This window comes from Anabrus simplex, chromosome 1 (genome assembly GCF_040414725.1).
Source record: "Anabrus simplex isolate iqAnaSimp1 chromosome 1, ASM4041472v1, whole genome shotgun sequence".
NCBI classification, from domain to species: domain Eukaryota; kingdom Metazoa; phylum Arthropoda; class Insecta; order Orthoptera; family Tettigoniidae; genus Anabrus; species Anabrus simplex.
This window is the reverse complement of record NC_090265.1, coordinates 1,097,984,207-1,098,010,664: the sequence shown is the minus strand read 5'-3', so window position 1 is coordinate 1,098,010,664 and position 26,458 is coordinate 1,097,984,207. Positions and strand designations below refer to the sequence as shown.

The following is a 26,458-nucleotide window of genomic DNA, read 5'->3' as shown; positions in this document are numbered from 1 at the left end:
AAGGGGGTGAAAGAATTGAAAAATTAGTTGAATTCCTTGTGTGAGGATACTTATATCTTAAAAACTAAAGGCGTTCCAGACGCGAAAATTGGTATTTGGAATCTCCTTTAAAAATAAAGAAACATATCCTTTTGCTTTAGTAAAATGCACTTAAGCGGGTGAAAGAATTAGTTGAATTATTTGTATGAGGACCCTTATATTATTAAAAAATTAAAGATGTTACAGACGTGAAAACTGATATTTGGAATCTCCTTTAAAAATAAAGAAACACATCTTTTTTGTTTTCGGAAAATTGACTTAAATGGGGCGGATGGGGGGGCGTGTGAAAATAAGTAAATAGAGAGTTGAATTCTGTTTATGAGGATACTTATATCCCAGATTGAATCTCCTAAAAATATAGAAACACATACTTATTGATTTCGGAATGGGAGAGAGGAGTGGAAAGAAGTGAAGAAGTTGAATTCTTTATGAGGATACTTATATCCCAGAAACTGAAGATGTCACCGCTGTAAAAACTGGCATTTGGAATCACCTTTAAAAATAAAGAAACTAGTATTTTTCTTCTGTTTTCAGAGAGTCCACTTAAGTCGCTGAAACAATTGAAAAAGCGTGTGAATTTTTGAAATATATACCGGTATCTTTACAGAGGTGGGGGAAGGACTGGATTCTTTTTATGGTGATACTTATATCTCAAAAACTGAAGATGTTACAGATGTGGAAATAGGTATTTGGAATCTCTTTTCAAAATAAAGAAATATTTTTATTTTATTTTTTATTTTTATTTTCGACTGGTGAGAAGACTGTTTATCACATGTACAGTTCTATCTCACATGGACATCTCAGCCCCAAAAGGCAATACCACAAACGTGGTGTACAAAGAATTTCTGGGGTCAATGAAATTCAATTTTTCGGTGATTTTTTATACTTTGGAGGTTTTGAGATAATGTCTTAGTACAATACCGAAGAACAATTACTTTTAACACATTACGAAATCCACGCGCTAGTAGCCGTTTGGCCTCAGGAGAGGCGTGTCTGTGAGGATGGGGCCCTGCAATAAACTAATGGAAGTTTAAATTGCCGATCCGGGCGGGAATCGAACACGGGACCCCTTAGATCAAAGGCCAGCATGCTGACAATTTTGCCATGGAGCTGGATGTTGTTTTGATTTAAACATGAACGGCAGAAAGCCTGCTTGGTGCTTGAATGTCGGAATGCCAGGTAGATCATTTCTTGTGTATTCTCGCAGAAGCACCTCTCAAAACACTTAGATCTTTTCCAGTCACGTATTTCACCCTCCGATAACAGTCTGGTTCACCTGTTTCTTGTCCGGCTAACTGGTTAGCGTGTTGGAATAGTGGGTTCTGTTCCCGGCCAGGAACCTCCTGCGACTCGGGGATTAGGTTTTTCTGTCGTCTTCAAAACTAGACTACATTTGAGGCAGGGCCGCATTCTCAACTCGGTAGATCTACCACACGCCTGTTTATTAATGCAACATGCGCTCTTGCGAAAGACACACACGGTCTCCGCTTATCTGCAGTCCCCGATGTCCTTGCCGTGATTGTTATAAGAAAGTAATCGCGCAAGATCACGATCATGTCTTCTTATCAGGATATGGTCCCCGTATAAAAGCCATGGCAGGCAGAAACTTGGTACACACTCCTCAATCTTCAGTCATTTGATACAACAGCATAGGAATGAGGACAAAATGTTTGGGGGTTCTGCTCTGGACGCTTCTGCTGCCTGCTTTCGCTATCGAGGTAAGAAATGAAAAACCGAAGAGTGAGGTGAACCCTACAATGTTACTATCCTAAGAATAGCATTGTAAAACATTCTAAAATTGATTGTACTGGCACTACTATACACTTAGTTCCTACAAATAGCAACACATTAACTTTCTAACACAACTTTAGCTACAATTTTCTTGGAGAACTGAGGAAGTTACTGACACTAGTGCTTACAGGAAATACTTACAAGTGGATCCAGAAAGAATTTCCCCCTGTTTAAATGGACTCACAAATAGAAAATAGAAACTTCGGTGGTTGTTAGTGTCGAGGTGTTCACAGTAACTATAGAGAGTAGTAGAGAAAATGTGAACTCTTAGGCCCGGTTTCTCCAACTCTGTGTTAAATTTTACTTAACAAATGTCAACTAAGAATTATTAATTTAATACCAAACCCAATGGCACTTAACGCCCTTGAAAGGGCCTTGGCCTGCCCAGAGACCGCTGCTCAGGCCCAAGGCCTGCAGATTACGAGGGGTCGTGTGGTCAATACGACGCATCCTCTTGGCCGTTATTTTGGGCTTTCGAGACCGGGGCCGCCATCTCAAGGTCAGATAGCTCCTCAATTCTAGTCACGTAGGCTGAGTGGACCTCGAACCAGCCCTCAGGTCGAGAGAAAAATCCCTGTCCTAGCCGGGAATCGAACCCGGGGCCTCAGGGCGAGAGGCAGGCACGCTACCCAACACCACGGGGCCGGCTATTAATTTAATACTTCGGTTAAAAGTACCCCGTTTTACGAACACATTTCCAACATTTGTTACAAAACAATTGTTACGAAAAATTAACACGTTTCCGTGAGATTTCTGAACGCGTTTAGCAGTGAGCGTCTTTTGTTTCTTTACATAAGCGCTCCTTATCGGTATGTTGGAATAGTACTTCGTCACACATGGTTGACGTTATTATAGCTTATGGTTAGCGGATATCGCTAAGACGTAAATATGTGCAATAAGAGGCAACAAAGGCGTTATTATGATGAATGCGAGACAAGTGCAGTTATAGATTTTAATTTGAAAGTATGCAGGTGTGCTTGAAAAATGAAAGGACGAACTGTTATATCACATCATTCATTATATTCTTATATGAGTGCAATCTAAGGTTCCTAAATCACCGGAAATTGTGATAATTGATATGTCTTGAAGGATTTTCGGGCATTTTTTTTACTGCGGGGAAAATACTGTAATACCTTGTTAATGCTGCAATGGAAGCATGAATTCTTTGCAGAATTCTGCACACTCTTGTCTTGCACTCATGAGCATATTCGCTTACAATTACATGAAAAGAGTCCGAAGCATAATATATAAGAACTATAAGCAACCGTTACACTGCAGAAACTGATAAGTTTCAGTCTCTGGGAAACTCTAACAGGTTCCAAGAAGGACATTCCAGGAATAATTAATGAACAGTGGGAGTGTGTATGTGGGGATCTTCAAAAGGCAGAAGTATTCAGTCAGCAGTATGTAAAGATTGTTGGTTACAAGGATAATGTCGAGATAGAGGAGGAGACTACGGTCAAAGAAGTAATAAAATTTACATGTGATAACAATGACATTTACAGTAAGATATAAAAGTTGAAAACTAGAAAAGCGGCTGGAATTGATCAGATTTCTGGGGATATATTAAAGACAATGGGTTGGAATATAGTACCATATCTGAAGTACTTATTTGATTATTGTTTGGTCGGATGAGCTATACCAGATGAATGGAGAGTTGCTATTGTAGCCCCTGTGTATAAAGAAAGGGGTGATAGACATAAAGCTGAAAATGACAGGCCAGTAAGTTTGACATGCATTGTATGTAAGCTTTGGGAAGGCATTCTTTCTGATTATATTACACATGTTTGTGAAATTAATAACTGGTTCGATAGAAAGCAGTTCGGTTTTAGGAAAGGTTATTCCACTGAAGCTCAACTTGTAGGATTCCAGCAAGATATAGCAGATATCTTGGATTCTGGAGGTCAAATGGACTGTATCGTGATTGACCTGTCTAAAGCATTTGATAGGGTGGATCACGGGAGACTACTGGCAAAAATGAGTGCAATTGGACTAGACAAAAGAGTGACCGAATGGGTTGCTATATTTCTAGAAAATAGGTCTCAGAGAATTAGACTAGGTGAAGCTTTATCTGGCCCTGTAATAGTTAAGAGGGGAATTCCTCAAGGCAGTATTATCTGACCTTTATGTTTTCTTATATGTATAAATGATATATGTAAAGGAGTGGAATCGGAGGTAAGGCTTTTTGCGGATGATGTTATTCTCTATAGAGTGATAAATAAGTTACAAGATTGTGAGCAACTGCAACGTGACCTCGAAAATGTTGTGAGATGGACAGCAGGCAATGGTATGTTGATAAACGGGGTTAAAAGTCAGGTTGTGAGTTTCACAAATAGGAAAAGTCCTCTCAGTTTTAATTACTGCGTTGATGGGGTGAAAGTTCCTTTTGGGGATCATTGTAGGTATCTGGGTGTTAATATACGGAAAGATCTTCATTGGGGTAATCACATAAATGGGATTGTAAATAAAGGGTACCGATCTCTGCACATGGTTATGAGGGTGTTTAGGGGTTGTAGTAAGGATGTAAAGGAGAGGGCATATAAGTCTCTGGTAAGACCCCAACTAGAGTATGGTTCCAGTGTATGGGACCCTCACCAGGATTACTTGACTCAAGAACTGTAAAAAATCCAAAGAAAAGCAACTCAATTTGTTCTGGGTGATTTCCGACAAAAGAGTAGCGTTACAAAAATGTTGCAAAGTTTGAGTTGGGAAGAATTGAGAGAAAGAAGAAGAGCTGCTCGACTAAGTGGTATGTTCCGAGCTGTCAGTGGAGAGATGGCGTGGAATGACATTAGTAGACGAATAAGTTTGAGTGGCGTTTATAAAAGCGGGAAAGATCACAATATGAAGATAAAGTTGGAATTAAAGAGGACAAACTGGAGTAAATATTCATTTATAGGAAGGGAAGTTAGGGATTGGAATAACTTACCAAGGGAGACGTTCAATAAATTTCCAATTTCTTTGAAATCATTTAGGAAAAGGCTAGGAAAGCAACAGATAGGGAATCTGCCACCTGGGCGACTGCCCTAAATGCAGATCAGTATTCATTCATTCTAACCTATTTTCAATTTCTTCTATTACCTTGTTTATTATGGCTTTGGTAATTACGTATCTTTGTAAGAAATTTCCCCCTGTCAATTCTAAAAACTCAGTTTTTCTTAGTTTTTCTTTGTCTTCAGTTTATAGATAGTCTTCATACAGCAGTAAATTTTTAAAACTTATGTCTTCAACATGCTACCATTTTGACATTTTAACAGCTGCTGAAATGTTAATTATTATTATTAAATTATTAATTTAACACAAGTATTAACAATTTGTTAGAGTTAACAATTTTTGAGGAGATGACCATTTTGTTAAATTATGTATTAAGTCTCCTTAACAGTTGTGTGAACACCTAACATTCGTTGAAGAAACTGGGCCTTAGGTTATTTAGTGCGGTGACTCGTCCGCTAGAGGCTATTTGAGGGTTGGCGTCTCTAGTTCTAACATGTTTACGTTCAGTAGTTCTTCTCTGAATGCAACAACCAAAGAGTCGCCTATGATTGTTAAGTGAAGTGTGAGAAGATACCCGAGAATACGAAGAAAACTCTCAAATCATGCTTTGGTGTTTATGCGAGCCGAAATTCCACACATGCTAATCAAATGGCGTATGGCTTTTAGTGCCGGGAGTGCCCGAGAACATGTTCGGATCGCCAGATGCAGGTCTTTTGATTTGATTCCCGTAGGCGACCTGCGCGTCGTGATGAGGGTGAAATGATGATGAGGAGGCACATACACTCAGCCCCCATGCCAGCGAAATTAACCAATGACGGTTAAAATTCCTGACCCTACCGGGAATCGAACCCTGTACCCTTGTGACCAGAGGCCAGCATGCTAACCATTTAGCCATGGAGCCGGACTGTCATCATCATCATCATCATCATCATCATCATTTCCCCTTATCCAGCTCCTGCCGGGTCGGGGTATTTATCGCACTTCTTCATCTTCCTCTTTCCTTCCACCATTCCTCTTCTATGATGCTCCAGTCTAAATTTCGTCTTATGCCGCTCTTGACTGATTCAATCCGCCTTGTTCTAGGTCTTCCTCTTGCTCTCTTGCCCTTGTACTTTGCCTCTATCATCTGTCTTGGAATTCTATTCTCCTCCATTCTCTTTACATATCCAAGCCACCTTAGTTTATTCTTTTCAATTCTCTCATTTACTTTTCCTATCCCAACTTCCTTCCTAACATCTTTATTTCTCACTCTTTCTTTCCTGGTCTGTCCTATCATACTTCTTAGGAATTTAATCTCGCTGGCTTGAATTCTACTCTCTTGCCTGCTAGTCAAAGTCCAAGTCTCAGCTGCATAAGTCAGTATGGCTACATAGTAAATTTTGTACATTATCTCTTTGCTTTTCACCGGGCTAGTTGGCCGTGCGGTTAGGGGCGCGCAGCTGTGAGCTCGCATCCGGGAGATAGTGGGTTCGAACCCACTGTCGGCAGCCCTGAATATGGTGTTCCGTGTTCCTTCCCATTCCTAGGCCTGTCTTCTCCCATCGTCGCCATAAGACCTGTGTCGGTGAGACGTAAAGCAAATAGCAAAAGAAAAATCTCTTTGCTTTTCCTTGGTACTTCTTTGCTCCAAACAAGTTTTCTTACACTTTGGTAGAATGCATTGCCCTGCTGTACCCTCCTGTTTGTCTCCATGTCCACCCTAGCATTTTGCATTAATTCTCTTCCTAGGTATAAGTCCACAATTTCCAGACTCTGACTTCCAATTTTTACAGTGCCCTTTCCTTGCCTTTTCTCTCTCGACATCACCATAGTCTTGCTTTTATTTGTACTGATTTCCATGCCATACTTCTGATTTTTTCCGTTCAGTATATCTAGTTGTTGCACATCATCATCTACAAATGACAGTATCTTCACCTCTTTATCTCCATAGGTTCCCTTAGTTTCCTTTTCAATTTAGTCCATGGCCATAAAAAACAAGAGGTGACAGCACACTCGCCTGTCTTAGTCCAGTCTTATTCCTAAACGATTCTGTCTTTCCAACAGGGGTCACTACTCTGCAAACACAGTTGTACATTGCTTACACCATTTATAACATTTCTCTTCCAAGTCTGTTTTTAACCATGCTTTCCCAAACCTTCTCTCTGGGGACACTACCATATGCCTTTTCTATCTGTGAAAGCCATGACCATATCCTTTCCATATTCCCAGTTCTTTTCCATCAGCTGGCTAATGCTAAAGATTGGGTCCACTGTTTCTCTTGTAACTCTCCTTCAATCTTTCTTCTCATTCTTCTTTCTAATATCCTTTCCAGTATTTTAACTACTTGAGATATAAGTGTGATTCCTCTATAGTTACCATAAACTTTCTTGTCCCCTTTCTTAAACACTGCTGTTATTATCCTTTTTTTAAGTCTTCTGGTACACATTTGTATTTTCATATACACTTTAGTAGTCGGTACAACCATTGCATACCAACAGGTCCAGCAGCCTTTATCATTTCCACGCTAATTTCATCCATCCTCGTCGTTTTTCCCATCTTCATCTCCAGCTAACTCCACCTCCAGCATTGTTATATCATCGTCTGTTGTCGAGTCCTCACACTATATTGCTTCTATCTACCCTGTACAGTTGTTCACATTCAATAGCTCTCTTCGGCGTGTGTTATCAATTCACCATCTTCCTTTTTCACTAGCTTTGTGATAACCCTTTCTGTCCTCTTACATTTTATAAGTCCATTCAGCATAATTTTACTGCCACTTTCATTTTTGTGTAAATTCTTCCCAGCTCTTCTTCTTTTCTTCTCCTAGCACCTTCTTATATCTCCGTTTGCTGTTGAGATACTTCATTTTGCTTTCTTCTGTTTTATCTCGGTTCCATTCTCGCCAGGCTGTCTTCTTTTCTTTCACCACTTTCCTCACTTCCTCATTCCACCATAGTGTCTCCTTTTCTTTCACTCTTGTATATGTCCTGGCAAAATCACTCTCTGCTGCACTAGCAAATGCCTTTTTTAAACTCCTCTTCTACACTTTCCACTTCAGTAACTGGGATTTGTTGCCGGACTGCACTTATACTTAAGTGCATCAGAAAATCATTCCAAGACGAAATACATGTCTGTTACAATGATGGAGGTTTTAAAAATTGATACGTTTGCAGATTTGTAAGTTTGCCACAAACTAGCGTTTCATTTCAGCGCATGAACGTGAGACTTTTTTCAGTCACAATAAAACCTGCCTTTAGCGGAACCTATGTGACGCGAAGACGGAAGTAAATGTTCATACTAGAACGGAAAAAATATGTAAATTCCCTTCGTAACCCTTTTCAGTACAGTCTCTACGTAGTGAGTAAAATTTTATTAAATTGCATAGTTCTTAGCGTCATTCCCAGAAACACGACGGGGAAATCACCATATTTCATTTCTAATGTAAAGGCCGGGTTTGGGAGTTTTCATTGTAATGGCAGACCCACTTGCCTACTGACAGTCACAATCGTGTTGGGGAGTTTTTATTGTAATGGTAGGTGCTTTCATCTGCCTTTTTACATCCTCTCTGTGTTAGATGCTGCAATTTGGATCATCAAATACGGGACATGAGTGTTTTCATACCCTGACAAAGGAACCATGCTGTGCTATAGCAAACTCTCCAACAGTGTAATTATGGTAATGTCAGTGCCAGTGATCTACAAGTTGAGACAGAGGCGGTTAGAAAAACATCGAGAGTTCGTCACGCATCACCACCAAGAAAAAGAATTTCATGGCGATGATGACGGGAACAAAGACAATGAAGAAGATGGTTTGTTTAACGTGAAGTCCTACCGACATGCCCTATGAGCCGTAAAGGACATTTATCCCTTTCCGCTAGCGAAAAATGAAGCGGAATTGTTCAACATTATTTGCCGTGCCCGTATTTTAATTGAGAGCCGTGCTACGAGGGATAGTTGTGCCTAGCGTACATTTCTGGATTACTGGAAGAAGTAAATGGCGGTACTGTCCAGTGTTATTTCTATCAAACATGGGATGTGTATTAAATAATGTGCCTCTGTGCACTGTGAGGAAGTTGTCAGCAAGAACTGATTTGTGATAGAGATAATATATAAGTGTGTGCTTAGAACATCATTGTATCTACTTTCTTTCGTAGTCCGTTTAGCCTCCAGGATTGGTTTTTTCCTCGGACTCAGCGAAGGATCCCACCGCTACCACCTCAAGGGCAGTGTCCTGGAGCTTGAGACTTTTGGTCGGGGATACAACTGGGGAGGAGGACCAATACCTCACCCAGGCGGTCTCACCTATTATGCTGAATACGGGCCTTGGGAGGGGATGGGAAGACTGGAAAGGATAGACAAGAAAGAGGGAAGGAAGCGGCCGTGGACTCAAGTCTGGTACCATCCCGGCATTTTCCTGGAGGAGAAGTGGGAAACCACGGAAAACCATTTCCAGGATGGCTGAGGAGGGAATCGAACACCCCCCCCCTTTACTCAGTTGACCTCCCGAGGCTGAGTGGACCCCATTACAGCCCTCGTACCACTTTTCAAATTTCGTGGCAGAGCCGGGAATCGAACCCGGGCCTCCGGGGGTGGCAGCTAATCACACTAACCACTACACCACAGAGGCGGTGTTGTATCTACTACGGCACAAAATCATATAAAACACTGCTAGATTATCTAACGGATGTATGCACTTATGATTTTGTTGTATTTTTTAACCACCTTTATGAAACGGAACCCTGCATATAGCGGAAAACAATTCCGGTCCTTTAGTTATATCTTACACTAGCTCATGTAGTCGTGCTTCGCTACGAAATTCTACGTTCTATGCGGAATTCTAGATGACGTAGTCTCTACGTAGTGAGTAAAATTTTATTAAATTGCATAGTTCTTAGCGTCACCCCAGAAACACGACGGGGAAATCACCATACTTCATTTCTCATGTAATGGTCGGGTTTGGGAGTTTTCATTGTAATGGCAGACCCTCTTGCCTACTGACAGTCACAATCGTGTTGAGGAGTCTTTATTGTAATGGTAGGTGCTGACTTTCCATCTGCCTTTTTACATCCTCTGAAGGACTGTATCTGTGGTTTTTCGAAAGTCTTAAATAATACGGCAATGGACATCAAAGCAACATAACAGTAACAAAGACGCAATAAACCCATTTTAATAGATGTCTACGTAAGTACAAATTCAGAGGAGCAATTATTAATGTTTTATTATTGGAATATATATGGGATAATTACCCTGAGTATAGATATGTTGTAAAACGGTTCTCTGAACAACAATATGTTTCGAAGACATATCGCTGAAATTTTTCATAACAAATTGGAGAATGTTAAGAATTAGGAAGGAAGTTCACCTCTTCTGCTGCATTGTTTAGTAGAACTAACTGTTCATGCAGATCGTTCAATTCTAATGGTCTCAAGCGCACGCCTGATCACGTACAAAGATTGAGATTTATTTTCTCTGTCATTTTTCTTTAAATCACGATTTTCACGGGAAGCGTTTGATATTCTGGCATGATGCATAGTCTTTGTTACCCGGAATTACGTGACAGAAATTTCGAAATCATTCCCGTAGCTCCTGAGATTACCCGTTTCATATAAACAAACTCACAGTCTCCCGTATATATATTATTACTATTATATAGAGCGTGATTCGGCCCCCACTTGCTTTCAAGGTAGTTTTATGCAACCCACAATATTCGTTTCGTCCTGAAAACATCTACCTGCCGGTATGCTCAGACAACACAACCGGATAACTTGGTATTTACCGCCTCACCATGATAGGATGCCGTAATGTTACACTCGTACTAACCACTGGAAGACATGAGGGTGCCTTCTAGATCATATGAACCTGACACGCCGGCGAAACACTAAATTGATATTTTTACCGCAGTAAACATAATACTTGCTATAAGCTGCGCCGTCTGACGTGCGGAACCATAGTGTAGTTGGTAAAGGCGTGGCGGAGCGGGCTTGTATTGCGGGTGGGAGGTTCGAGTCCGGGGCGAAGATTGCAAACTTTTTAAATATTTATTTAACACGTACTGCACGCAGTGTATGTTCAATACCCGCTTTCATGCGAATTGTTTGTGAATGAATGTATTTGTGGCCCAAAGAAGGGCCGATTAGTTAACAGGCCGGACACATACAGACCTGAAATAATAGGAACACAACTGCCCTGACAATGTTTGATCGCAGCAAATACTCGATGTGATGACCGTTTTGATTTATTTACTTTCGGGTCTCGTGTCCAGTAGATCGTCTTGTGCGCTGAAGCATTCCAGGTGTAATTCCTCGGCAGGAGTCCGCGATGAGTTGCCGGAGCTGGTCGGTGTTTTCCGGCGCTTGAGTGTAAACGACGTTTCTCAAATGTCCCCACAAGAAAAAGTCTAAATCCGGTGATCTGGCGAGCCAAGAAACAGGGCCTCCTCGTCCTATCCATTTACCTGGCAGTTTCTCGTTCAAGTGGTTACGAACGGGCAAAGTCGAATGTGGTGGAGCTCCATCCTGTTGCAACCACATCGTCAAACGATCGTGCAAGGGCACATCCTCCAGCAACAGTGGGTATTCCTGACGCAGAAAGTGCAGCTAGCGTGGGCCCGTCCAATGACCCTCAAAGAAATAAGGTCCAATCAGGTGATCCCCCGAGATTGCACACCAAACATTCACTCCCCATCGTACTCGATGGGCCGCCGGTCGCACCCAGTGAGGATTGTCCGGACTCCAATAGTGCATGATGTGGCGATTGACGTTCCCATTATTCTGTAAGCGCGATTTGTCTGAAGAAAAAGATATGCTATATGAATGCTGCATCATTGTCCAGCCTGCCTACACCATCCGTTTTGTGATACGACTTGCCGTTTAGCCGTGAAATACCTCGAAACAAATGTCTGCACGGAAATTAAAATTGCCTCAATATTTCGAAATTTTTCGGGGGTAAAAAATGAAATATTTAAAGATCTTGGAAGCTTTCCGTCGATTACAGGTTATGACATACAATTTTGCCAAATTTCAATTTTTCTAGCTCGTCTGGCAGACTGTGCCTCAGTCTTGCTTTGAGAGAGGAGTTAAAATGAGGACTTTCAGAAAACTAAAGCTAACAAATATGCAGATAGTCATTATTACACTTGAAACGGGTAACCGTGCAAAACTATCACCAAAATAATCAATGCTCAGAGACACGGTCATTACTATTTTATTTTTATATATTAAAAAATCTGCTCTACATACAACACCTTTTGGGCTATGCCCGCTGTACATAGCCTGCAAAACCAACCGTTCATATCTTCATTATTGATCCTCCTATCGAAAAATTGCACATGAGAAAAAAGTTTTCGAAATGAATATCCACCAAGGTTGGTCGAATTTCAGTCAGGTTAGTCTTGTATATATTGAGGGAGAGTAAAACCACTATTTCGGTTCCCAATTGACCCCCAGTCCACTCCGGGAATTTGAAATGGTATAGACCCAAAAACCTACCTTTGTACAGGTGGACACTAAATATGAAGTTTAGTTGACATATCTCCAGTAGTTTTCAATTATAAAAAATACGCTTTACACGGACCCGCTCTTGAGTTGAATTTTGAATGTTCAATTTTGTACCGAAAAACGGTCCGTTAATGTTATCTCCCTTATTAGTCCTCGTATCGAAATGATGCATATGAAAAAAATGGTTTAGAAATAGATTTCCATTAAGGCAGGTAGATTTCCATTAAGTTTGGTTGTGTATATTTTGTGGTAGTGCAAAATCACGGTTTCGGTTTCGTATAAACCCCCAGTGAATTCAGTGAGTTAGAAACAATATTGGCCCTAAAACCTACCTAAGGACAGGTGGATTCCAAATATGAAGTTTGGTAGCAATATATCCAATGGTTTTCAAGTTATAGACAAACAGACAAACAGACACCAAAGCTAAAACAATATTCAGATGGCCATTATTGCACCTGAAACGGATAACTTTACAGAAATATAGCTAAAATAGTCAATGTACAGACACACGTTAGTTACGATTATTTATATAGAAGATATCAAAATCTGCTCTACGTACAACACCTTTTGGGCTATGTCCGCTGTACATAGCCTGCAAAGCCAACCGTTCATGATAACTCCATTATTAATCCTCCTATCGAAAAAATGCACAGGAGAAAAAACCTTCCGAAATGAATATCCATCAAGATTAGTCGATTTCCAGTCAGGCTGGTCTTGTATATATTGTGGGAGAGTAAAATCACTATTTCGGTTCCCAATAAACCCCTAATCCATTCCGGGAATTTGAAATGGTATGTACCTCAAAACCTACCTTTGGACAGGTGGACACTAAATATGAAGTTTGGTTGACATATCTCCAGTAGTTTCCAATTTATAAGAAATACGCTTTACACGCACCCGCTCTTGAGTTGAGTCGGGTGGGACTTGTACCGAAAAACGGTCCGTTAATGTTATCCCCCTTATTAGTCCTCGTATCGAAATGATGCATATGAGAAAAAAAGGTTTAGGAATTGATTTCCATTAAGGCAGTTACATTTTCATTATGTTTGGTTGTGTATATTTCGTAGGAGTGCAAAATCACGGTTTCAGTTTCGTATAAACCCCCAGTGAATTCAGTGAGTTAGAAACAATATTAGTCCTAAAACCTACCCAAGGACAGGTGGATTCCAAATATGAAGTTTGGTAGAAGTATATCCAGTAGTTTTCAAGTTATAGACAGACAAACAAACAAAGAAACAAACCAACAGAAGAACAGACACCAAAGCTAAACAATATTCAGATGGTCATTATTACCCCTGAAACGGATAACTGTACGGAAATTTCGCTAAAATAGTCAATGTACAGACACATGGTAGTTACGATTTTATTTATATAGATGTAATTGCAAAGCCGCACTAAGACTTGATGGACAGATGGTCGCTAGGCGATAACAAGTTACGCTATATCATGGTAGTTCTGCAAGAAATGGTCGATGTAGCAGGATGAGAACTCGCCACCGTATTTTCTGAGGTAGGAAGCGATCGACATGTACTTTCCAATATATTTATAGTAATTATTTCTTTCTTTTGTAAGATAAATTACAAGGAAGTGCAATAAAAAATTGGCGTAAAGCTGTCACTATTGTAACGGCAGCAGAGTTTCGTAGGCTTGTTTTTAGAAAAATATTGTGTGGATAATAAATTTTATTCAATATAACGTTGTACACTCGGAATGTGGGTGATACGAGAAATAGGCTAAGAGAGATAATTTAAGAGTAAGAGTAAGAGTAAGAGTAAGAGTAAGAGTAAGAACACTTATGTCGAATCCTAACAAACACTTTTTTCCATTATTTAATTTGTTATTCTATACAACTGAGCACGATGTATTCACGACGACAGCTAACCTACAGCTGAGCACGCGAGTCAACACAGCGTCATCTTATAACAGAGTATGCATGTGACGTCACACATTTAGCACGAATTCTGCCTTACTTTGAAGCACTACTTTCATTTTTTTTAGCAACAGCTAGCATCCTCCTTTATCTATCAATGGAGACTTTAAACATATAAAAAGCAAAGCAAAGCAAAGTCTTCTCCGTACAGGCCATGAAGGCCCTTGGAGAGGTGGAAGGTAAAGGCTTCAACTATCCGTAACCTCGGCACTTGATGGGGTAGAGTGGTTAGCTCTAAGCCCGGCCGTCTTTGCCCCCAGGAATTAACATGGTACTCATTTTAGTGTAGGCTGAGTGAACCTCAGGGCCATGTGCACCTGCGGAAGTGGAAATCTCATTTCTTAAATTTTACGACTTCCTGACGGGGATTCGAACCCATGTCCTTCCGGGCGAACCGAGCACGCCTTTACTAAAGTTAAATACTGTCGACGTCCGCCTCAGTGGTGTAGTGATTAGCGTGATTAGCTGCCACCCCTGGAGGTCCGGATTCGATTCCCGGCTCTGCCTCGAAATTTGAAAAGTGGTATGAGGGCTGGAACGGGGTACACTCAGCCTCGGGAGGTCAACTGAGTAGAGGTGGGTTCGATTCCCACCTCAGCCATCCTGGAAGTGGTTTTCCGTGGTTTCCCACTTCTCCTCCGGGCAAATGCCGGGATGGTACCCAACTTAAGGCCACAGCCTTGCCTATCCCATCCAATATTCCCATCCCTCCACAAGGCCCCTATTCAGCACAGCAGGTGAGGCCGCCTGGGCGAGGTACTGGTCATTCTCTCCAGTTGTATCCCCCGACCCAAAGTCTGAAACTCGAGGACACTGCCCTTTAGGGCGGTAGAGGTGGGATCCCTCGCTGAGTCCGAAGGAAAAACCGACTTGGAAGGTAAACAGATTAAGAAGAAGAAGAAGAAGAAGAATAAGTACTGTCGGCTATGTACGCGTTCCACCCAAACACTAAAAGCGTCTTAACATTTTTTCTTTTCATGAACCCGTTGTCGAGGAGCATTAGTCTACGTTAAAACAACCAACAATAATGAAGACAAATGTTAATAAAATTACATAAATTAGAATAAATCAAAAATCCATTTTATTTTTTGAAACGTAGCAGCACACACCGGTTATCAACTAGTTTTACACAAGAAAATATAATACTACGTTACAGAAGCCCTTTTTTAATCACTACAGGGTCTACTCTAATTCTCCGAGTTCTACTTATTATTCCATTAGATGGAATTGCTAACCCTTGAACGAGGGGTACACAAGATACTTCACTAATGATAATAGTACATTAGAACAGTTCCAAAATAGATGTTAGTATTCTTTGGTGCCTAACCTCTAAGAGCTCATCGTCTGTGTTGCCAACTCATAAATCTCTTCTCCGCTAAATTTTAGTTGAAAATACGCTAAATTCCGCTAAATTTCGAACTGAAGCAAAATAGCATATACCAGCTGTTTTAATAAAAGAGATTAACTCAACACTCACCAGTTTCAGAACAGGAGTTCATCATCTTCTCCTCCACGCACACTGTATGCTCTGAAGCAGATGTGCTGGGTTCAGGTGCTGTGGTTTCATATGAAGCCACACGGTACCATGCTTTTTCAAAATATATGCTGGCAGTTCACAGCAGCAAAGCACATACGGAAATTTTCAAATCTATTTCGAAAGTTACTTTTTACTTTCATTACTGTTTTTATTGTTGTTGATAAATGCGGAAAGAAATAATGCCAAACAATTTCGCATTTATATTGCACTGCCAAAAGATGCACCGTCGTATTTGGGATCACTCGGAAGCTGAACCAACTAGTATTTTAAAGTTTAATTATTTAACCACTCTTTACGAAATATCTGACTTTTTAACCTTTCCTTTCGACATATTGAAGTACCAAAAAACCCTGATGTCAAAAAAGAAACACGATATCGAACACGACATTACCCGACTTATCAAGATTGTAACACATTCTGACTGATGCTGTGGGCCAGAGCTGGTCTAAAAACGAGTGGTAGTACGCAGCATAAGTTCAATACAACGGGAATAAGCAGACTATTATACCGTAGTAAGTTCTATATTATTTTTTCTCCTGGTGATGAAAGGTGATATTGTTACAGTTGAAAATCGCTAAAAGAAGTTTGAAAATCCGTCAAAAAATCCGCTGTCCGCTAAATGGAAAATTTATCCGCTGTTCCATTTAAACATCCGCCAAATTTGGCGGAAAATCCGCTGAGTTGGCAACACTGATCATCGTTATCACTAGAGATGGGAATTATACACACGAGTAGGTTATAATGCAAATGTATTTGAACAAGGCGCAAGTGTATGTTATGTGCGGCCGGTATCCAGTATTCGGGAGATAGTAGGTTCGAACCCCACTGTCGGCAGCCCTGAAGAGGGTTTTCCGTGGCTTCCCATTTTCACACCAGGCAAATGCCGGAGCTGTTCCTTAATTAAGGCCACGGCCGCTTCCCTCCCACTCCCAGCCCTTCCCTGTCCCATCGTCGCCATAAGGCCTATCTGTGTCGGTGCGACGTAAAGCAACTAGCAAAAAAAAAGTGTATGTTACTCGCATGACGGTTCTGCGGTGAGGTTTGTATAAATATTATCGATCTGAACTATCAGAACCCCTAAAATTGATGCAACTTCCCGACATATCTGTAGAGAGACTAGATTTCACTTGCGCCTTGTTCAAATACGTTTGCCTATAATTCCCATCTCTAGTTATCACCATCTTCGTCCGGGCTGGAGCGTGTACCTTATGTTCATGATTTTAATATTGTTTATTAGTGTTCTTTGTCAAGGCAACTGACAAAGAGTTAGCAAAGATATGGACAATGTGGACTTAGATGGTAACAAAATATTAAGGTACCCAGCAAGGTTCAATTCCAACATACATTTGTTTTCTTTTCTAGATGAATGAAGACCTGGAAGATGAAGGATCAGATCACACTAGGATAAAACGCGAAGTCATACTAGAAGATGTTGATGATTTGGACCAAGCTGGACAGGTGGTCGTGAAGCGGGTACTGCACTCTCCTATAGCCAGACATACAGAGTCTTGCAAAGATGTGGTTTATGCGTATGGTTATGGTGACTATAATCAGATTCCTCCGGACGAGGGAGAAGAGCAGATGGCATCCTCCTCGGGACCAATTTCATCCCGCTCAGCAACTGCCACGAGAAATCAACGTTCCAGGCCATCCCGTACCCTTGTGATTGGCGAGGAGACCTACAAACCCGTCACATATCACAAGACAGCCAAACATGGGGAAATAGTCTATGTCCTGCGACACAATACTGACAAGACTGACAAGACACAAAAAGTGACGAGCCAAAGAAGCAACCGACAGAGCGGTACATATAAAATGACAAAGAAGGAAGCAAGTAATGTCGGTACATCACCAAGAAGGCCACTATATGCTATGTATTGCACTAAGACAAATGACGGTGAGGAAATGTGCACGTTCGAAAGTCAGCCTGAGAGCGTTTCTACCAGCAGTTTGGTCCAGAGTGATAGGCCTGCACGACGCAGCAGTCAACGAAGACAAGCCACTTTGGAAAGAGGGAACGAGATTAGGAGATATGCGAAAAAGAATGGCAACGAAAAGGAACTAGGAACACGTGTAACACCATCAGCAGCTGGAAAACAGGAGGAAAACGAGCCAGAGGAAGAGGAATATGATGCAGGAGAAGAAGAAGAAGAAGAAGAAGAAGAAGGCGAGAACGAGGGTGAACATCAGGAAGAAGAAGGAGAAGAAAAAGAAGGAGGCGAGAACGAGGAAGAGGAAGAAGAAGATGAAAAGGTTAACAAGAGAGAAATAGGGAGGGCTTATACTAACAATATTGTCTTCTACTGTAATTGTGGTTACACCGGTAACAAGTCAAAACTAGGAGGTCATATTTGCCAGTATTCATCGAATCATTCGAAAGTTCCGGAAACTCCTTCCAACAGCTCGAGTGTAAACGATACAAGAGTCGAAGAAACTCCAAGTAACCTCTATACGAAAATTGTGTACGTCAAGGAACATCCAGAAGAAGGAGTTTATGGCGATGATGTAGTTTATTATGATGATTATGATGATGGTGATGAAGCCATTGGACGAGATTTCGTGGAAACTCAAAGGGAGACGAATCATCAGACTGCACGAGTAAAAAACAGTAAATCAAGTAGACAAACTCAAAAAGTCAGCAGAACACAAGAAACTCAGCCGGAGAACGTTATCCAGTCTGTCCGCGTTACGGCTGAAGAACATCCCAAGGTGTATTACAAAATAGTTCGTGGAGGGGCTCCAGGGAAATGTCCGTGTGGACTTCGTGACAAAAGTCTAAAGCAAAAAGCTGATGGAGAAAGGGAATTGATTTACATGCGAAAGATTCCTAGTGAATTATCCGTAGGGGAAGGGGAAGGTCAATATAAAGTCATTTACCTCCGCAAAGGGAGAGGAGACGAGAAGGAAGTACACGCCGAAAGTTTGCCTCGATATGCAGAAGAAGGAGGAGGAGACGAACAAGTAGGACAAGAAAGAGAAGAGGAAAAAGAAGGAGAAGAAGAAACATCAGAAGAAGAAGAAGAAAAAAGTTCACATAAGTCTTACCACAAAGTGATTTATGTCACAAAAGTGTCACCTAGCCAGGTCAAGACTCGACAAAAGTCAGCAAAGAATTACAAAGTTTTTTATGTCCACAAAGACCCGGAAAGAGATTCAGAAAATGAAGAATCAGAAGAATTTGGTGATGGAGAAGGAGAAGTAGAAGAAGAAGAAGAAGAAGAAGAAGAAGAAGACTTTGGAGGCGAAGACCGTGCACCTGTTAAAAAGGTGTTTTACGTTCGCAACGTACGTGAAAGCAATAGCAGTAATGATGATTCAGAGGATCTCAAAGATTCCGATGGAGGAAATCCAGAACAACAATCCGATGCAGAGATAACTCAACTGCCAACAGCCAGCTGATGTCCAGGATCACCATGAAGGTATCATCATAGACACATTCTTAACTAACTAGTGACGTGTTCAATTCGCTATAGTACCAGCAGTGTTCGTTTCCACTCACTTAATGGCGCTGACATTTAGCGCCTAGCGAGAAAAAAGAACTGTGGTCATCAATTTCAAAAATTGTTTTCATAACAATGTCGCAATGTACACATTACCTCAATACAGCATATTCTGTTCTCGTGGCTGCTATATGTCGAGGTTCCGGATGTGACGGAGACTTTGCTTGCCTTTCTCTGCTTCCCTAACAACAATGGGCACCATTCTTAGTCGAATAATAATAATAATAATAATAATAATAATAATAATAATAATAATAATAATAATATGGCCTCAGCTACCGCGTGGAAACGTTTTAATTTGACGCCATCTGGCTGTCTGCTGGTCAATTTCCACATTCCGATTTACTTTACACCTTGAGCCTAATAGATGGCAGAATAAACCGAATCTCTCCTGGACGTCCATGGTTGACGTGAGTTTTAATTAATATTGCCAGGTAAACACCAAATGTGTTACCAGAGATGTTTTACATGCAGACATGGAGTGCCGAATAGAGTTTTCCGCCCTTAAAATCCGACTATCTCTGTCGGGTTTGCACCCAGTATCTTAGGATCCACAGAGAAGCTCTGTCTCAATGTCAGTGACTGAGGTAAGAGCGATATCATTCATAGCATCGGTTGGTGTGGCAGGCTGATATGGCTCTATGGGGAAATGAACGGGAAACGACCTCACTTTCAATTTCCCCGTACGCTGGGCAGTTGGTGGAGGAGACACTGACAGTACAGACAAACAGCCAGTATGAAATCTGGAACCTGAATGGTCGATTCAAAAGGCCCCGAGTTAGATTCCCGCTGCGTGTTCGGGAATTGGGTGTTTGTGTTTATGTCACAGGGTTGGCATCAGGAAAGGTATCCTGACGTAAATTCTCCTCAAATGCTGACCGCAGTAAGAAAAACGATGACTTCTGGAATATTCTTCAATGTTGTCCTCTCGTAAGAAAAACTAAAGGCCTTCGATGTGGATTCAAACGTCTCGTGAGAACACGTGTCTGCTATACATCACCACTAGCTGATGTACCCGTGTTTCGCTACGGGATTCTCAAAAAGACTGACTTTATGGTTTAGTCGACATAGGCCATTACAAAAACGTCAGTAGGAATGTAGCGATTAAAAGCAATGTTATCATATAAAATACTCGACCAAATGAAAAACCGCACATTTTCTCACTTTTAACGAACAGTACTACGGTGCCGATCTAACAGTCCAAAGTTCCAGAGCTTGAATGACCAGACCGCAGACAGCCGTGAACACTCCTCTGCCATTATTCCGTTAAATAAGCACACTGCTCATTCCAATCAGTGCCTCAAAGTAAGAATTGAATAGGTCGAATGCTATGATGAACCAGTGTGTTACGTACCAGTATTATCAGGAAATTTATGAACCAGAGGAATGGCATGCCAAAGATGAAAGTTATCTAACTCCCCAGCTACTTCCCGCCAGTATTCAGGCAGGCTGTTACACTCGGTACGACCGGGAGAGTTGGCCGTGTGGTTAGGGGCGCTCAGCTGTGAGCTTGCATCCGTGAGATAGTGGATTCGAACCCCACTGTCGGCAGCCCAGAAGGTGGCATTCCGTTGTTTCCCTTTATCACACCAGGCAAATGCTGGGGCTGTACCTTAATTAAGGCCAAGGCCGCTTCCTTCACACTCATAGCCCTTTCCTATTGCATCGCCGCCGTAAGACCTACCTGTTTCGGTGCGACGTAAAGCAAATTTTTAAAAAATATACGGTACGCAGCAGTAATCCTATCTATCGGAGATGAGTGGCAACAGAAGACACAAAGCACATCACAACAAACAATGGTCAATGCAATGTTATTGTTGATCAATTTTATGAGCTTTCTATATTGTAGGCCTTCCCATTTCACTCAGCGTGAATAAAATTATTTATGGCCTAGATTATAGCGCCTTTTCATACCGATTTTCATTATGATAGGTCCACTAATAACATAAATATTTGATAATTAAATTTTAGGCCCTCCCCTAAACTACCATTTTCTCAGCGTGAATACAATTATTTTTATAGCCTAGATTGTAGCGACATATTCTCCGGCTTTCCCTACCGATTTTCATTAAGATACGAACACTAATAACATAAATATTTGAGAATGAATTGTTAGGCCTTCCCCTAAACAACCATTTCACTCAGGTGGTGGTGATTATTGTTTTAAGAGGAAGTACAATTAGGCAACCATCCTCATTTCACTCAGCGTTAATAAAATTGTTTATGTCCTAGATTATAGCGACTTATTTCTCAACTTTGCATACCGATTTTCATCAAGATAGGACCATTAATAACATAAATATTTCAGAATTAACTTTTAGGCCTTCCCCTAAACTACCATTTCACTCAGCGTGAATAGAATACATTATGGTCTAGATTGTAGCGACTTATTTCCCGAATGCGCATACCGATTTTCATTGAATACTCTTCAGCCATTTTCTCGTGATGCGTGTACATACATATAGACAGAAGAGAGAAATTACAGAAGATTAAAAAATGCACTTCCTTGTTACTGTGGACACGACTGATACAGAAATACCATATTTTTTAAATTCTGAGCAATGTACAGACAAAACTCTTATTTCATATACACTGACTGACAGAGCAAATGCAACACCAAGAAGGAGTGGTTCGAAAGGGATGAAAGTTGGGGAAAAAACAGAGACGGCACGGACGAATAATTGATGTTTATTTCAAACCGATATGCAGGTTACACAATGCGCACGGCATCGACTCAGTAGGATGTAGGACCACCGCGAGCGGCGATGCACGCAGAAACACGTCGAGGTACAGAGTCAATAAGAGTGCGGATGGTGTCCTGAGGGATGGTTCTCCATTCTCTGTCAACCATTTGCCACAGTTGGTCGTCCGTACGAGGCTGGGGCAGAGTTTGCAAACGGCGTCCAATGAGATCCCACACGTGTTCGATTGGTGAGAGATCCGGAGAGTACGCTGGCCACGGAAGCATCTGTACACCTCGTAGAGCCTGTTGGGAGATGCGAGCAGTGTGTGGGCGGGCATTATCCTGCTGAAACAGAGCATTGGGCAGCCCCTGAAGGTACGGGAGTGCCACCGGCCGCAGCACATACTGCACGTAGCGGTTTGCATTTAACGTGCCTTGAATACGCACTAGAGGTGACGTGGAATCATACGCAATAGCACCCCAAACCATGATGCCGCGTTGTCTAGCGGTAGGGCGCTCCACAGTTACTGCCGGATTTGACCTTTCTCCACGCCGACGCCACACTCGTCTGCGGTGACTATCACTGACAGAACAGAAGCGTGACTCATCGGAGAACACGACGTTCCGCCATTCCCTCATCCAAGTCGCTCTAGCCCGGCACCATGCCAGGCGTGCACGTCTATGCTGTGGAGTCAATGGTAGTCTTCTGAGCGGACGCCGGGAGTGCAGGCCTCCTTCAACCAATCGACGGGAAATTGTTCTGGTCGATATTGGAACAGCCAGGGTGTCTTGCACATGCTGAAGAATGGCGGTTGACGTGGCATGCGGGGCTGCCACCGCTTGGCGGCGGATGCGCCGATCCTCGCGTGCTGACGTCACTCGGGCTGCGCCTGCACCCCTCGCACGTGCCACATGTCCCTGCGCCAACCATCTTCGCCACAGGCGCTGCACCGTGGACACATCCCTATGGGTATCGGCTGCGATTTGACGAAGCGACCAACCTGCCCTTCTCAGCCCGATCACCATACCCCTCGTAAAGTCGTCTGTCTGCTGGAAATGCCTCCGTTGACGGCGGCCTGGCATTCTTAGCTATACACGTGTTCTGTGGCACACGACAACACGCTCTACAATGACTGTCGGCTGAGAAATCACGGTACGAAGTGGGCCATTCGCCAACGCCGTGTCCCATTTATCGTTCGCTACGTGCGCAGCACAGCGGCGCATTTCACATCATGAGCATACCTCAGTGACGTCAGTCTACCCTGCAATTGGCATAAAGTTCTGACCACTCCTTCTTGGTGTTGCATTTGCTCTGTCAGTCAGTGTACATAGATTTATCACTTTTCACAATTTAGCTCCTGGCAACTTCTTCATCTTCTTCTTTTTTTTTTTTTTTTTTTTTTTTTTTTTTTTTTTTTTTTTTTTTTTTTGCTTGTTTCATATTATAACAAATTTTCTCATATTTTAACAACTTGTACAACTTTTTCGTGCCTTTCAAATGCTACATTTCAAGTCTTCGTTCACATTCCTATGTTATTATTGAAAGTCCCTTTAAACATTTTTCACCTGCCTTCTGAAGTATTCACAAAAACTCGATGCACACGGTTTTACTTTAAAACTGTCCGAGCTACAGACTACCCCTACACTCACCTCAAGATGTTAAGGGGCCGTAGTCGGCTTCCTACGTTTCGTTCGACACGTCTTTTTGCCGGAACGCTTTGTGCTCTCTCGTGAACCAATCCCTCAAACATCGTCTAAGGTATGGGCTCATTTTAGAATTCATAACTGAAAATCAACAACAATTCTTCACTACAAAACGGACTTTTCAGAAGATCAGGATCATGATCATCAGACTAGTGGTAGCCATGATCATGATCTAACTTATATGGTAGTTAGCCGGTTCGAGTCCCGTTGTTCGAAGAAATGGTCACCATAAGAATGTTGGCCGGCAGGGTGCTGTAGGGGACATGGTGGTATACAGCTTCTAATCACTAGATTGCATGCCGAAAGCGTGGATTCAATTCAAAAATTTGTACGCAGTGTCCGTATGGAGTGAGAGCATATGGCACCGTTGATGGTGACTTGTCCGTCTGATGGGGACGTTAAGCCTTGAGCAGACCCCTTGGTGTTATTCAACAGGAGTAGGCCAACACTGGGTTTTACCCTCTCCCTACATCACTGCCATCTTCATCCCACATCCAGACTTGCAGAGGTCGCCCATGGCCTGCAGCAGTAAATGAATAATGAGAGAATAATCATTGAGGAACCTGGTTGAAAGGGGCTCATTACACACTACTCCTGAGACACCTGCATATCCGACAGACGAGACTGTTTTCCATCATTTTGCAGAGACAGTTTCATTGTTTACGTTGGTAGCATTTCCATGAAGTGAGACATTTTCAGAACGGATTTGCGGTTCAGTAGAGGCCACCCCCTGTCCACATCTCTGGCGAAAACTCGAATTAAATGAAATAAAACACTCACTTAACAAAAGTTCCATTTGTCTGCTACAGCAGCGACCTTAGGTTATTATGACATATATTCACATGGAAGATGACACCAAACAATCAAACAATCGTCTACTTTCGGCTCTGAATCAGTTTCCATATCAATTGCAGGCTGTCAGTGAGTTCTGTGACAAGTGATGATTCTTGTAGTCACAGGCTAACACTGAAACGAGGGAAAATGTTCTTGATCCGGACAGTGATTGGCATAATACGAACTGTTTGTAGAAGTTCCGGAAGAAATATGGAATGATATCTCCGGCGTGAATAATCCAGCTTCTCTTTATAATGTCGAACGCGATTGAAGGACACGCCGTGGTTTAGTTATTCAGTGTATATACAGTATAGAGACAAACTCTGTTATATAATCGTTTAACTCCCTCATGTGTCAAAGCATTTCCATTATCCTATAGGAATTCTCACTGTACAGACGCAGAGGTGGAGCGCCCTTTTCCCTTCAAAAAATCAACGATTGATCGTTGACCTGGCTCCGTCTTCACGACGGTTGCGAATAAATCTGTGTAAATAAAACAAAACATTCGCCTTTGCTGTTTTTTGTAGGATTTCAGTTTTTACACGTTTCGGAATTTAGCAACCCTTGGTGGATGGCCATGACCGGCAGACATCATCAGGTTCGGTTTTTCCCTCGGACTTAGCGAGGTATCCCACCTCTACCGCCTCAAGGGCAGTGTCCTGGAGCTTCAGACTCTTGGTCGGGGGATACAACTGGGGAGTATGACTAGTACCTCGCCCAGGCGGCCTCACCTGCTATGCTGAACAGGGGCCTTGTAGAGCGATGGGAAGATTGGAAGGGATAGGCAAGGAAGAGGGAGGAAGCGGCCGTGGCTTTAAGTTAGGTACCATCCCGGCATTCGCCTGGAGGAGAATTGGGAAACCACGGAAAACCACTTCCAGGATGGCTGAGGTGGGAATCGAACCCACCTCTACTCAGTTGACCTCCCGAGGCTGAGTGGACCCCGTTCCAGCCCTCGTACCACTTTTCAAATTTCGTGGCAGAGCCGGGAATCGAACCCGGGCCTCCGGGGGTGGCGTCTAATCACGCTAACCACTACACCACAGAGGCGGACACCGGCAGACATATTTATAGAAATTTTGATTTTCGCAAAGGGAAAAATTGCTTTTTTTTATATATTCCAAAAATAGTTGATTTTAGGGCCTCATAGCGTCGTTTTCCAGCTTGAAATGAGCTACCTAGTCCTTCTACGACAACTTGGATTTTGTGCCCTCTTACACCAGGGAGTTAACATTTGAATTCGACAATATAATGACTTCTACGACCCGCCCGACTCGCCTCGGGAAATGTAACAAGCAAACAAACTTACTTTTGACTTTTAAGATGTGGATGTTGCATGAGAAAAACCACTTTATGAATTAATTTTCAGTACTGCCATATAACAAATAGGGGCTGCCAGGCCGAGGCGTACTCGGTTCGCCCGGAAGGACGTGGGTTCGAATCCCCGTCAGGAAGTCGTAAAATTTAAGAAATGAGATTTCCACTTCCGGAGGTGCATATGGCCCTGAGGTTCACTCAGCCTACACCAAAAATGAGTACCAGGTTAATTCCTGGGGGCAAAGGCGGCCGGGCGTAGAGCTAACCACTCTACCCCATCAAGTGCCGAGGTTACGAATAGTGGAAGCCTTTACCTTCCACCAATCCCAGGGCCTTCATGGCCTGTACGGAGGTGACTTTGCATATAACAAATGTCAGTAGGATGAAATCCTCGTCACCCCTCGCCGAGAGGTACAAGTATTCCGTATTTCACTGCGGCTGGAACAGTTCGTCAGTGTAGGATCTCATTCTCGGTCTATAATAAATAACAGATGATGTCCTTTCTCTTTTCAGATGACGTCGCTCCTGATCTGACTGGTGACGACTGCAACTATTTACTGAAACACTCGTTTATTTATTGATGTATTGTTATTGTTTATCGTTACACATGCTTTCTCTGAATAAAATTTATTTGTTTTCCCATCTACAAGCTCAA

At 42.2% G+C, this 26,458-nt stretch overlaps 1 protein-coding gene across 1 annotated transcript; it reads left to right on the top strand.

Moving 5' to 3' along the window:
- The first annotated feature begins 1,622 nt into the window (after positions 1-1,622).
- Positions 1,623-26,458, top strand: LOC136858132 (glutamic acid-rich protein). Its single transcript, XM_067137457.2, has 3 exons — positions 1,623-1,757; positions 17,128-19,184; positions 26,317-26,458. Exons 1-2 carry the CDS (start codon positions 1,695-1,697, stop codon positions 19,162-19,164), a joined length of 2,100 nt encoding a protein of 699 aa, XP_066993558.2. The 5' UTR covers positions 1,623-1,694; the 3' UTR covers positions 19,165-19,184; positions 26,317-26,458.

Coding starts and splice junctions, on each gene's coding strand:
- LOC136858132 (XM_067137457.2), top strand. CDS start 1,695: ATGAGGACAAAATGTTTGGGGGTTCTGCTCTGGACGCTTCTGCTGCCT. Junction 1,758..17,127: donor TGCCTGCTTTCGCTATCGAG/GTAAGAAATGAA, acceptor TTTCTTTTCTAG/ATGAATGAAGACCTGGAAGA.